Source organism: Apteryx mantelli, chromosome 3, assembly GCF_036417845.1.
Source record: "Apteryx mantelli isolate bAptMan1 chromosome 3, bAptMan1.hap1, whole genome shotgun sequence".
Taxonomy (NCBI): Eukaryota; Metazoa; Chordata; class Aves; order Apterygiformes; family Apterygidae; genus Apteryx; species Apteryx mantelli.
In genome coordinates this window covers 66,913,700-66,928,141 of record NC_089980.1, presented here as the reverse complement: position 1 = coordinate 66,928,141, position 14,442 = coordinate 66,913,700, and the positions used below count along the sequence as shown (strand labels likewise).

The window sequence follows — 14,442 nt, the reverse complement described above, 5'->3', positions numbered from 1 at the left end:
TTAAAACAAACTTGTAGTTGTATTTTATTTAATCAATGAAAATCTACCTTAAAAACACAAAATCAAATTTGGTAACCCAATACACTGAATTAGAGAAAGCTTCAAGCTTTTAAGCACAAGCCAGAAGTCACAGTCTCAAATGAGAGTCTCAGAGGCCAAAGCAATACACTGGAACAAAGTAGTATCTTTATGAGGAGACATGCTCCTTGCACCATTAGCATGGTTTCAGGTGCAGTATTTTTTCAGCTGTCAGTTACAAGAAGCAGCATTGATATTGGTTTTATAGTTATGTTTGTTGCATTGCTTACCTAGGCTCTGGATTAATGGAGATCACAAGCAAGTTTAAGCACTTGCCTGTCCAATTACTACCAACAGACAATTTACCTTGTGATAAAGCTAGCTTTATTTAAATGAGGTTCAGACAAGAATTAACTTTACATATTATTAACAGCTTTGGAACTACAAACATAAGAATAGGGATTACACAGGTCATGCTATTGTTATTTCATTTTACCTGCTGCAGTTATTGCAATATGGCTTAACGTACATAGGAATACAATTTGTACAAGTTCAGCCAAGTTCGCACTTGTGAGGTGTTATTAAGAGCACGATTAATTTGCAAGCCAATTTAACCTGTGGAAACCAACAGAGGTTGTTAGAATTGCCCAAAGCTAAGGGGGAAAGCTGCCGCTAACGATGGACAAAGATGGACTGGATTGTTTGAAACCATGTTGTTCAGCTTTAAATATTTATATCATTTGCTCTGAGGTAAGGAAAAATCTTTTGATGCTTCCACACAGGACAGCACCAGATGGTGCAATCACACCAGTGCAATCAGTCACATTGCTTGCTATATGTGCAGCCTTGAGGAGAGGCAAGCACCTACCATAACAAGAGCGTTTGTACACTACAAGTTGATTTTAAAATAAATTACTATACAGGTAGGATAGTGAAACTATTGTTCAACTTGATGGGCATCAGTTTCACAAAGTGCGATCTGTAACCTTCACTTTAGAAATCAGAGCGGAAAGTAGTGACTTGTACCCCCTTTGTCTGATTTTAATGTAAACAAGAAAAGAGAAGATTGACTCTTGCTGGGGGCGGCCATCCCAGGACTGTCAGTCTTGGGCCTTCTGCCTACCTTTAAATCCCCCAGCTCATTCTGTTCTACAGCTGTTCTCAATCCAACCCACCTTACATCCACCTTGCATTAAGAGTTTTAAGTTTTCAGCACCCCAAAGCCCTTTGCAGTCCCAGGCACAATTCATCATCAAGCCCTTAACCTCCTTCCTGCTCCTCCTGCAGTGAAGACAGGGAATTGCTATGAGTAGGGAGGATTTCAGGAAATGCCATGGTGGGAAAGCAGTTCAGGCATGGGTTGGGGAGGGAGGAAGCTTGTTTAAAGAAAGTTTGGTAGAGGGTGTCGGTGGGATGAAGGCTTTGGGGTTGGATGAGGAAGTGACCAGAAATGAGCTGACTCTTGGATGAGAGGGGTGTGATTTGAGGGCTGTGATACAGATGGGGTTGCTAAATAAGCAAGAAAGCAGGAAGAATAATGAGTCTGGAGGGTTCTCAGAAACCTGGGAAGACTGCAAGTTGAAATGATTTTGGTATGGGTAGTTGGTGGATCTGCCACAAGTTAGGGCTCTCCTTTTGTCTTTCAACAGATCACAGTCTACATTAAAATCAGAATTGAGTTTAGGATATACATATAAATATTCAAAGCATGACAGCCAAGTTTTGGAGGGGTTTTACGAGGGGAAAACCTGGAACAATAAATAGGAAAGTACATGTTATCAGTTTCCTCTCCAATGGTATCCATTTCATCTCCAGGCTACACTACAAAATTCCTTTAACGGCATGTCTAAATGGTACAGAAATATCATACCTCTACATTAAAATCAGAACTGGGTTTAAGACATACATATAAATATTCAACACATTACAGTCCAGTTCTGGAAACCTGAAGTCTGGAACAACAGAAAAAGGGTATTCTCAGTTTCCTCTCAGGCTACCCTGTAGAAGTCGCTTCTGACTAAATCAGGCCTGCACAAATACAATCAAAGGATGGAGAGAGCCTGTAGGGCAATTCTTTTACCTGAATGGGATTGAGAGGCAGCAATCTTGAGCATCTTGCTCGAGAACCTGTGCGTGTTCCAGTTCCTGCTGTTCGATAAAGAAACATGCACTAGTCAGCCAGAAGTCTCACGTGTTCTCGTCATTCAGCTCTCCTCTCCCTTCATCCCCCTCAGCCAAGCAGCACTTACGGCCTCTCAGTAGATCAAACCAAGGCAGCTACAGAGGATGAGTGCACTAAGGGAGACTGCAGAGAGAAGGTAGGGGATTCAGGTATAAATGAAGGGATTGAAGGAGACAGGACAGACATGAGACATTTTAAGTGAAGGGATGGCAATAACTGTGGCACAATTTTTAGTGGTCTGCCCATTCACTTAGTTGCACATCTCCAGTCTAAATGGTATATTTTGGGCAAAGGCAAATGACCTTTGCATGGTACACACATGTGAATATACCCAACATTAAAGGCATTGTTTTTAATAGAAATGACAAAAAGGTGAAGTCTTCAAAAGAGCAGCTGTTAACATCCAAGAATAAAGGGTGGTGAATAAAGCTCCTGGCTCTGCCACAGGATTGTCAGTTGTTCTCTAGGACTGCATCTCTCCAAATACCACAGGGATGCTTAGCACATCTGAAAGAAAGAAGACAGTAATAAAGCTTTATTAATGACAATTTCCTCTCTCAAGAATATCTTATCATCATTCTTAAGCAGTTTTCAGAAATGGAGTTGAAGAGGGTCACACAACTTAATTAAGCAAGAATAATAAATAGCCTAAGGAGAACCTATCCCTATCATCTTTTCTGATTCAGATTTCACTCAAGTTCGAAGAGCTTTGGGAAATGAGGCACTCCTGATTTACAGTGGAAGGCATCAGTCACCCCCTTCTGAATTTCCAGCTTTGTTAGAGGAGAAGCATGTATACAGATTAAATGTCACACCCACTTGTATGGCATGTGTTTTGTATAGCTAAGAAAACTGGAAACTGTATTTTCCACCTCCCAGAAAAATCCTTAAACTACAGGCCAGAGGCCAAGTTGAAGGGAGAGACCATTAAAGTGAGGGGTGATTGTACAGAAAAGGAAACAAGGTGTTGTGTGGCCGAGAAAGTCAGTAAAGAGAAGAAGAAGAAGAAAAAAAAAAAAGTGGGCTATTGGTTAAACTAGGAAGCAGTGCTGGCCATAATCTCTCTTTGGCTAGTTTAAAATAAAAATGAGAGACAAGAGTTGTAGACACCTCAAAATTACTCTGGAAAGGGAAAGAAATTGCTTACTAAAAAATGCTGCTTACATTTGAGGCCTCAGGAGCCAATGAGTTCAGGCTTTGGGGATGTTGACAAGGCATGCCTTCGTGGCTACAAACATCCTCCGGTGTCTGTGTTTTCACATCTTCCACTGACAGGTGATGTTGTTCATCATTCTTTTCTACCTGTGTTTGCTGACCTGTATCTTGGTCTGGGATTTCCAGAATCTGCCCCACCTCTTTTTCCTTTAATTTTGGTGGGTGTGTGTCAAGGGGTTCTTTGGTTGAATCTTCTGAAGTACCCATTCCTACTGCTGACTTCGGAAGTCTCGGACTTTCCCTTGAAACATCTTGAGGGCTAATCATAATTTCTAATGAATTCTCACTTTTTCCTTCTTCAGACGCATGAGAAATGAACAGCATGTCTTTTGCTTGTTCTACACTTGCATGAATTTCTGCAGACTCTGCTAATGTGGCATGTTTCCCTGTTCTTGACTGCTGGAGCTCTTGTTCTCTGCTTGGTATTTCTTCCTCTTTGACAGGAAGGTGATGATCCCCTTGCATAGTTTCCAGAAATTCAGATATTCTGCTATCTGGTTGGCTTTCTCCTACAGACTTTGTGTGCTGCTTTGATTCAGATGCAGCTGCCTCTTCTGTATCTGTGAGTTTGTCAACAGCCGTCTGGATGACATTCAATACAATTTTTGTACTCTGGGACTCCAGAGCCACAGACTGAACAGTGTCCTTCTCTAACTGAGGGTGGGCAAGAGAAGGACTTTTCTTCGAAGGATCAACACTTTGTTCAGGGTGTCCAAATCCCTGGGGCATCTCTTGCTTCTTCTCTGCCTTCACAGAAGCAGGAGGTGCTTGAGGTTGAGGTGCTTCTGCACTGTCAGGCTCTGCAGTCCCAGGGCCTGAATGGTCAACAGTAGCAACTGGGACTTCTTCCGGAGACCTTTGCCCACGCCTGGCTGCCAAGGGCTCTAACGTTCTGGCTGCCGTGTCTGTGGGTGTCACGGTTTTGACAGCGACAGGTTCTTCAAGGGCAGCAGCTGGTGCTGGCACGGACACTTTTGGTGCCTCCGAGCTTTCAGCTCCAGGGAAGGCTGAGCCAGGGCCTTCCTCTGGCACAGGTAAAACCCCTTGCTGCACAGCAGGTGAGTGACGTTCATCACCGCTCACAGCTTCCAGTGTGCCAGAGTCACCTACGCCTTGGGCTCTTTCCACCAGTCGCTCCCCTTTGGTTTCTTCCCTCAGCACGCCCTCACAGTTTGAGGTTTCTACAAGTTCTTGTGCTGCTTCCACCGGCTCTTCTGCAGCTACGCTGCTTTGTGTTTCGCATTTCTTTGGGCTGCTGCCAGGGAGGACGCTGCTCCCATTGTCTGTGGTATCCATGCCGGTGGATGCTAAGGCAGATAGGTTTTCTCCTTCAAGCTGCGTGGGGGCTGCAGTGACAGGGCCTGGGGAGTCCATGCTGAGGATGGCGTCGTCCATTTTGTTCTCCTCAGTGTTTTCACTCTGGGAGAGGGCTGCAGTTTTGAGTATGGCATCTTGTAGTGGGCCGCCTTCCGTCTCATCACTCTGGGAGAGCACTTCTCTGGTGGTTCTTTCTTGGCATTTGGGCTCCAAGATGGGCCCAGAGGCTTCTGCAGGGATCTGCACACAAGCCCCCTCGCTCACACTCTGCCCAGACGCTGCAGCTGCTTCTGAGCCAGTTGCTTCTGGAGTGAAGGCAGAGACTTGTATCCCCTTCTGCACGGGGAGCTCGGCAGCGGGGACTTTGGTGCTTTTTAGGGCAGGGAGCCCAGACTCGCCTTCCTCTCCCTGGGGAGGTGCCTCGCCAGGAACTCCGTCAGCCCAAGCCTGGCCTGCTGAGTCCAAGGCAGGAGTTGCTGCTTCTCCCTCTGGCGTGCCAGGGACCGCAACGACAACTGCTTCTGTGTGCTTCGGTCCCTCGGAGGGGGTGTCACGCTCACCTTCAAGCTGCACAGGCACTTCAGTTGCAGTGCCTGCAGTGCCTGCAGGCCCCAAGGCAGAGGTGTCGCCTGCATCCATGTTTTGCACCTGAGGAGAATGGGAACAGAAATGTGAAGAAAGGTATGAGCGGAGAGTGATTGGGAATATTCTGCATGCAAAAGCACCAGAAGAAATGACCTGGAAGGTGAGGGTTATAAGAATGGCATGTGTTGGTGACACTGAGATTAGCAGATCATCAAGATCCCAGCACATTGGTGCGTAGTTTCACAGGACACACAGCTCAGGAAATGAAGGACAGCCTAAAAGGATGTACAGCTGACACCACGTAAACCAAAGACTAAGCCAGTATGATGGTGGGAAGGCAGGGAAGAGGGTAGGAGCATATCAGCCACCATCACTCCTGCACCTTCAAAGCCACAGGTAGGGGTGCCATTTCTTACCTTTGCAGAGGTACATCAGCCATAATTGCATGTCTGCCCGGGACTAAAAATTCCATCTGATATGTATGGTATAATGTATATGTGTCATATTGTTTCCTATAATATCTTCAGTAACATTACTCAGTGCAGAAGCCTTAATGGTGATTGTTTCTGCACCTTCAGATTCAAGCACGCCATCTCCCACCTCTTACTGTAGGAACTGCAGCCATCTCACTCTGCACAGAAGCCTCAGTGCTAGCTGCTTCTGGAAATTTTTCAATCTGTCTCACTGAAAGAAACTTCAGTTCCATCATTCTGTAAAAGGAAGGTCCTTGACAACGATTTTGCCTGCTTCTGGATTAGCTATGATGTCTAACACTTGCTGAATTTTTCTGAGACAGATCAACCTTTGCGTTATATGTAATACTTACTGCAGTCTCCACTTCTGGAATATGTTCATCTCTCATCTCATTTCCTGCCAGCTCTGTTAAGGGCAGTTTGTCTTGTTCTGAAGAATCCTGCTTTAGTATGGGTTCTTCCTTGGAAGTGACCATTTTGCTGCTGTGAAAGTCTTTATCTTTTGATGAAGGTTTCTCTGTTGTCCTTTGCAATTCAGGTGTTTCCTCATGGTCTTCTACAACTGCTTCTTCATGCGTCTGCCACTGGCTTTCATCTCTCAATATATCTACATTTTTAAGTCCTTCTGTGTTCTCTTTCATTGCAGCAGGTACTTCACTTCTCTCCGAACCTTCGTGTAGAACTCCTCCTTCACTTCCATTTTTGCCCTGAATGCTCCTTGCACTTCCCAGGTCTTGGATGTCATCCTCCTTGTGTCCTCCTGTTTTCAAGGACTGTTCAAGCAAAAGAGTTCCGTGACCTACCACTTTCACATCTTTAGCATTGTCTTTCAATTCTGACTCAATTTCTTGCACTGTCTCAATTACAGTTGCTGTCATGGTTCTTTCACTAACCAGCTCTGCTACATCCGATGACCTTACTCTTTCAGCAACTTCCTGAAGAACTTCTTGTGTCTGTCTCTCTAATTCTCTCAAGTTTTGCTCAGTAGCCTCTACTTCCTGTACAGGTGTAACTTCTTCTGTAGTATCAGGGGTTTCTGACAACCGTGAAACAGCAGAAACCATCTCAGTTGTCTCCTCAGCAAAGGATACTTCCATTGTTTCTTCGGCACAGTAAGCTTCTGTTGTCTCCTCCAGAGCTGTCGCTGCTTCCGAGGTTAGCTCTTGCTCACTTGCTGTGGTGTCATCACTTGTATCCTTTCTCATCTCTGGCACAGTCTTAGCAGCAACCACCACGACTTCTTCTACAACAGCTTCTGATTCAAATGTTTCCTTAGTTTCTTTCTCTTCCTCTTCTTTTGCCTGCTCAATGCACTCCGTCACAGCAGCAGATATCCAAGATGGTGATCTTTCTTCAATACTGGTAACTGCCCTTTCTCCTTCCACAACAGTAACACTAACTGCATGTACAAGCCCTTCATTAGCTTGCTCAGTTCTTAAGGTCTCTTCTAGTTTTTCCACTCTTTCTTTCTCCGAGGTTTGTTCTCTTATCGCTTCAGCATCTTTTGCTTGTTGGGCTTCAATTTTCTCTTGCTCTGCTGCTTCATATTCAGATAAAGGAACAACAGCTGGAACATCAAAATCTTCTTCAGTTGTTTCTGCCATGTCTTCTCTTGCTTGTTTAAGAAGCGTTGGTTCTGGTTTCCCATCTGACTTTTTCTTCCTACGGCCAGGCATCAGTTTTCTAAAAGGAACCCACGATTCATCTTTTCCAGGCTCGCCATCTGATGTTGAGTGCTCCAGGCTAGATCCCATGACAGAGTCTTCGGTTCTCTCTTCCATTCTGGTTTTGGATTTCCTTCTTGGAGTAACTAACCTTTTAAATGATTCCCATGTTGAAATACCTTCACCTTCAGATGGGCTTCCAGCTTGTTCAGGGGAGGAATTCCCTTGTCCTTGATCACTCTCCTGAGAGCTAGTAAGAACTGTATCCGTTGCTGTTTCTTTGCTCTGTCCAGATTCTTCTATTCTTTGGCCTTCTTGACCAAGCTTATGTTCAGCTTCTTCATCAGATGATGATGATTTCCTGGCTCTTTTCTTTGAAGAACCCACACATATAAAAGCTTCCCAAGACACAGAGGTGTCAACCTTTCTTTTGGGCTCTTCAGTGACTTTTTCTTGTTTCTGGTCCATCCCATTTTCTTTTAATTCTCCCTGATTTTCATCAGCTGCATTTTCAGTTGTAGACACTGCAGCACTCTTTGTCTTATCAATTTCTTCTTCTTTATCACTTTCAGAAGGTCTTCTGACACGTTTCTTGGGAATCACCATCTTTTTAAATGATGCCCAGGGTGTAACACTTTCTCTTTTTCTCTCAATATCTGAAATTGCAGCATCTTCATTTTCAGTGACCTGCATCCCATCTGCAGATTTTTCCAAAGAAGGAATCTCACTTAACTCCTCAGGAGAAGAAGCAGAACTCTCTACCTTTTGTTCTTCTGGGCTATCTGGAGAATCTGATAAGTGCTGAATTTGTTCTCCCTGTTCCCCTAACTTAGAGTCCTCTCTCCTGCCTTTATGCTTCTTTCCAGACAGTTTTTTTAATCCAGTACCTGTAAAGAGTTTCTTTAAAGGGCTGCCCTGTAGTTTATTTTTTTCTTGAGAAGACAGAAGTTCAGCTTCACTTGTGATACCTTCTGGAGGCCTCCTTCCAACTGCCTCATCAGAAGTTATTTCTGTGGTTATTTCAGTTGGTTTGATATTATCAATCATAACTATGCCAGTTTGACCCTGTAGACTTTCATCAGTGGGTTTGGCTGACTGTTGGTCATCCTCTGTGTCAAATGAATGTTCAGAAGTGGAAAAGGACTTAATTCCAGGAGCAGCCAGAGTCAGTTTTGTCTTGTGCGCTTTACTTGCTTTCTTCTCCATGGTTGTGTCATGAGCTTCTCCTGGTGTCTCTAACTTTCCAATGAGGTCTTCTGTTGCAGGTGAAATTATTGATTCTGGTTTCTGTGTTTTTTCATCAAATGTTTCTTCCTCCAGTGCAGCTAAGCATTCAGGTTTATTTCCTGTTCTTCTTTCAGATTTTTTTAACTCTTCACCAGAACTTTCAATCGGCAATAAAGATCCTGCTTCAAGTTTCTCTCCAGAGGACATTTCAGTTGTGTCACCTATTTCACACTTCTCTGTTGATTCCAGTTTTTCTTCTACAGATAAAACTTCTGAAGATGTTTTCAATTCTCCATTTGCACTCTCAGTGATACCACTAAAACCAGGGTCAGTGGTACATGTCATCTCTGTCACCTCATTTCCTTTTTCTCCTTCATTTTTTTCTTCCTTTTTACCAAGATCTTCTGAGCTTTCCACTAACTTCTTTTCTTCATCTTCAGCTTTTTCTTCCTTCACACTCTCTTTAACAACTGCTGCTCCTATAACCTCATTGCGTCCCTGCATGTCATGCTTGGTTAGCTCTTCTTTCTTACTTGCTTCAACTGTTACGGTTGCCAGAGTCTTTTTCAGTTCCTGCTTTTCATCTTCAGTTTGCTCTTTCTCATGTGTTTCAACAGTTACTGCTGTCACATTCTTCTCTTGATCTTGACTCTTGTCCTCAGATTTCTCTTCCTTTTCAGCGGCTTCAGCTGTTAACATTGCCTCCTCTTTTTCTTGGTCCTCTTCTTTCTTAGAAGTCGGTAGTTCATCTTCTTTAGGCTTCCTAAAACTCTTTTTTTTCCTAAATCCAGTCCATCCCTGAGAAAAAAATTTTCGTAATGGTGATGCAGTATCAGTAGCTAAGGCAGCTGACTGAGAACACAGCTCCTTTGCTTCTGGTGTTTTAGGAGACTCATCTTCTGGGTTTTCATTCTTCGTTGTGTCTTTGGTGGTGTCTTCTGCAGAGAGGGCATCCTCAGGCACTGGTATTTCCTCTGGGCTGACTTCACTTTGATCACCAGCTCCTTCAGTACCTTCTATTTCCTTTTTTACAGTAAGCAGTTGAACTGGTTCTGACTTTCCTGTCTTTTCCTTCTTAACTGTGAATCTGAATCCAACAAATTTAAAAACCTTTTTAAAGCCCAGATCATAAGACTGTGGCTCAGATGCTTGCTCAAGGTCTTCTGCATCTTCTTCCAAAGACAGCAATTGTTTAGATATATGAGGATCCTCTTTTTCATCATCTACACCATCCTTGGTGCTTGAGTCTGAAGGACTTGTCTCCATAGTTATGGCCTCTTCCTGCAAAGTTGCACTGGACTGCTCTGTTTGTCCAACTGTTAAAAAAAGAAAAAAAAAATAGTTTCCTTGCATTCTCAATTACCTGTTGCTTTCTACCTGTACACATATATTTATTTTCATTAATCAACACTTCCCAACCATGTAAGTTCTATTGCCTGTGTTCCTCTTCAATGTGCTACAATTACCATTTTTAAAAGGACTAGGTCTAAGCTTACTCTAATTTACTATAATTCCTCTTCTTTCTCATTTCAGTCCATGTACCTTTTCAAAGCTTATTTGCAAATGCACATTTAGAGCATATATTCTCTCATTCTTTCTTTCCCTCTGTTGTGGGTATGGTGGGGTTTTTTAGACTGTAAGACAAGATGATACTAAAACTTGGTATGAGAAAAAAAGTGTTCATTTCTATCCTATCATATATCAAAGAATTCACAGAACAATATATGTAATTATTTCTAAAGCCGATGCTCCATATCCTTTTGATGCAGAGGAACACTTTTAATAAAGGAGAGAATTTAAAAAATGCGTTGACTTAAAATGATGACAAGAAAAGCAGAGCTCATTATTCAACTCTGTCCCAAAATAATGGTAAGATGTGATAAAGTTTATGGGAGATTTCCTATTTTTCTGAAAACCTGAAAACTCCAAAACAGTTACAGCACCCCATATTTATTTTAAACTCAGGAATCTTGATCTCTACCATACATTACATGACCATTACAGCCAGACAGAAATCTCATCCACAGCAATTCCATATCCCTTAAAATTAATGAGGTTGTTAATGTGTAAGCAGGTAGAATCTACTTCTCACAAGTCTATTTTTGCCTTATCTCTTTCTTGAGCATTGTTTGAGTTCTTCCTCAGGACACTGGCAGCCACCCTGACAGTCTTGCTGAGACAACTTAAGTATTACCACTCCTAGCCATGAACTGCCTAAGTTCACAGGCTGGCATATAAAGTAACACCCTGCTGAAATGCATCAGCTAAGGAGCCAGCATGCAACCAGTTTACAGCACAAAATTGCAAGCTCCCCATACCCCAAATAAGTAAGTATTAAGTATGTAAGTATTATTAAAAAACCTGTAAAGTTATAGTAGGCCTAAATTTTCATTCAACAGTTTTAAATGAATCTCTGGAGGCAAAAAGATGGGGAAGAACTAGGATGTCCTGTAAAAGATCAGAAGATAAAATTCCTGTGGCTTATAATCTGAATTATATAATAATAGTGTGATGAACATATCTGGCAAGCGACAAAACAGCATATAAAGATTACATCTGCAGTTCATTCGAGACACTGAAAGACTCTGCCTCACAGGACATGCTGGAACATGAGGGAGGCGCAAATGAAAAAGGCCCATGTTAAGCAGCAACATCTTGGGAGAAAGCACTGCTCCTTTCTTTAAGTTGTACAAGTGCTACTTTGACGCCTGGGGGCATGTAGGAGACAGCTTTCAGAAGTGATTTAGATTTTAGTTTTCATTTGATCCCACTCTGGAGCTGGATCTAAGTCTGAAGCTTAGGCCAGCTGGCCTCTGGAGGTCCTCCCAGCCCATGGCTGCTCTGGTTCTGCCTACGCACATCCCCTTTGGGAAGGGCTGCATCTTTGCCAGTGCTCGGACAGCGCACTCCACCTATGACTGCAACGCCCATCAAGAAGAAGCAAAACTAAATCTACAAATACGCTATCTTCTAATAGCGATGTAGAGGGCCAATGCTGTTTATAGTCCCAATCAGCAGCCTACTGACTGTTGTTTCTCAACTGACATAAGCAAAGCTTTTTATTTTTCTCTTTATCTCATAGTTTAAAATTACTTTAACTGTTAACTACTAATTCACTTAGGAGTTGGGCCTCTGACAACCATCCTAAACTCCTTGAACATTTTAAAACAATGACAGATGTTCAAATGAGTAATTTGTGAGGGAGCAGCAGAAGAAGAGAGAAATCTTTCTAAAGAATCCAGGAATTTTACTCCATTGGTAATATACCTCATGCACACTTTCAAAAAATACAGGAAGTTTATTTTTTAATTCCTAGAACACAAACTAAGTGTTTAAGAGAAGTTTCACGGATTTACAGGTAAGCATGTCTACTGTAAGGGAGGACTGGAACAGAATGTGAACTAGTAAGGTACTTCCATTTTCAAAGCAAGAGGTAAGGCATAGGACTAGTTTATAAAGGCATCTCTTCACGTTCATGATAACCATTCAAAGGATTTTTGCTCATTATATTTATAAACTGATGTATTCTATAACATTCTAAGACAGACTCAATATCTGTAAAATGCTTTGAAAGTAAAAAGAATTGTATCATTACAAAAGCTTCAGGTATAGGTATTTATTAAGATAACTACTGGGATCATAAAATTAAGAAAGGGAACACAGAAATTTACAGGCTCAGTAAAAAGCGTTCAAAACCTGTAGAATCAGGTATACAGTAATTAGATCTTCCTTGTGAGTCAAACAATCGTGCTACCTTGCAACACTTCATTAAATAAATTGCAAAAAGGAAGGTCTGTAACAAAAAAATGTATTGACTGAGCACATATTTTAATACCAGTCTGACATTTGGATGGAAAGCCACAACTGTGCTACACACTTCTCACCTCCGTCACTCCCTCATAGCACACGCAGTGGGTGTGTCTGCAGGCTAAGTCCAGCCACTGCCCCTATCACTCCACAACAAAAAGCATTAATCTGGCCACAAGGTATTTCAGGCCCAAGGAAACTTAAAGCTTGGATGTCAGCTAGTAAGTGACATGCTACTGTTGTTCCCAGCCTCTACTTTGTCTACTTCTTTCTGTCACACTTAAAATTACTCTATTGGCATTTTAACCCCAATCCATTTCTGATGCCCCTCCACAGCATTTGAAGACAGAGATGCCATTCAAGAAATTTTCTGTGTATGCTGCCAGCTGGCAAGAGTCTACCACTGTTTTGTGACAGGCCTGCAATATGATATGTATCAAAGTCATGCTTTTGCAAGAAATACCCCCAATCAGCATTTTTATACTTAGTGGGCACAAAAGAAACAGAGGACCTGAGAAGTCAACTGTACACACTGAACTTTATACTTAGCAGTTGAATTCTTTAATGACATTTTTATTAATGACATTCTTGGTGCCCAACCATTGTTAGTGCAGACGGTTTTGAATGCAAAGCAAACAATGAGTAACTCCACTTAGAAAGCTTTGAGAATTATTTACACAAGGTATTGTTCAGAGTATTGCAGCATGTCACTACCACAGATCTTCTGGCAAGACAGCTAGCACTCTGTGAATGAATTTACAGAACTTAAAAGCATCTTTAAGAAACACAGGAGATCCTTTCAAAATACCTCCCAGAAAACTGTTTAGTGAAACACTGTGAGAAAAACAATTTCTTAGGTCTGCCCTGGGTAGGGCTGCACTTCACCTACTATGGGCTAGTCAAGGCAAAAAATACAATAAAGATATATCCAGAGGCAATGATAAAATCATAGGTTATATCATAAAATCGATCCACTTTGTTATTTAAATCCACTGTGGCTAAGAACTAAAGCTGAAATTCAATTTTAACTGTTTGTGTACCAGGTAACTTTCAAGTCTTTTTAATTGAATCAAGGTGCAGTTTGTGCTTTAATAACTGCAAACATTCCACTTTATTCTGAAAGAAACATGTGATGCTGAAGGCCTTAAGGAATCAGAAGTGCCTGACTTCAGTTTTGCAGGTAGCTTAGTCAATGGGTAAGAATTTATTTCCATTTTATCAGATGCATGCAGGTACTGATCAGATGTTGGAACATTAGTATTTTCAAACTGGCTGAATTCCTATCACATCTCATTAAAATGAAATTAATTATTAACACTTCTCTTTTAATAACCTGATTGACACTTTCAGCGATGTAACTTAACTGCCACCACCAATTCATCTGTCTCTAGAAGTGAAAATGTGTTCCTCCTCTGGTAGTCACAAGAAGGAAAAAAGAACTCTGACTGCAAGAGTTAAATCCACAGCACTTCATGTGCTTGCAGTCAACCATGTCAACATCTGGAGCTGGTTGACTTTTCCCCCCCAAGGATTTGCAGTACTGTGCTGGATTTTTTTCATAAATTCCCTACATTCTAAATCTATCAGATGTATGTCACACACACCCTGTTCCCCATGTTTCAAACTCTACTGACCACTGAAAGACTCCAGAGGGGTTTTTTTATTTTGTTTTCATTTATTCAATGTTTAAATATTTAGGGCCAAATCGTGCTTTTAGTCACATATAGAATACTCTCAGTAGGTTTCCATGAGTGTAAGTGAAATAGGAAATAGCCATGAAGCTGAAGGGTATTTTAGAATCATTCGCCTCCATTGCAGCTAGATTTGCCAAAATATGACTTGCAAAGAACACCTACTGCTCTAAAACTCACATGGCAGTGAAACACAAGAATGCAATTTATAATTGGATTTGAACTAAGTGCCCATGATGGTGACAATTTAATACCAAGGTTTT

General features: G+C 41.9%; 1 protein-coding gene across 3 annotated transcripts in view; it reads right to left on the bottom strand.

The window, feature by feature from the left end:
• The window catches only part of AKAP12 (A-kinase anchoring protein 12), a 31,104-nt gene continuing 16,662 nt past the window's right edge, over positions 1–14,442 (bottom strand). For all 3 annotated transcript variants that reach the window (XM_067293568.1, XM_067293570.1, XM_067293569.1), the window contains 3 exons: positions 6,144–9,997; positions 3,365–5,380; positions 1–2,707 (listed from right to left, as the gene is read on the bottom strand). In XM_067293568.1, coding sequence (XP_067149669.1) covers positions 2,699–2,707; positions 3,365–5,380; positions 6,144–9,997 — 5,879 coding nt within the window. In that variant the 3' untranslated portion in view covers positions 1–2,698. The remainder of the gene's footprint in view (positions 2,708–3,364; positions 5,381–6,143; positions 9,998–14,442) is intronic.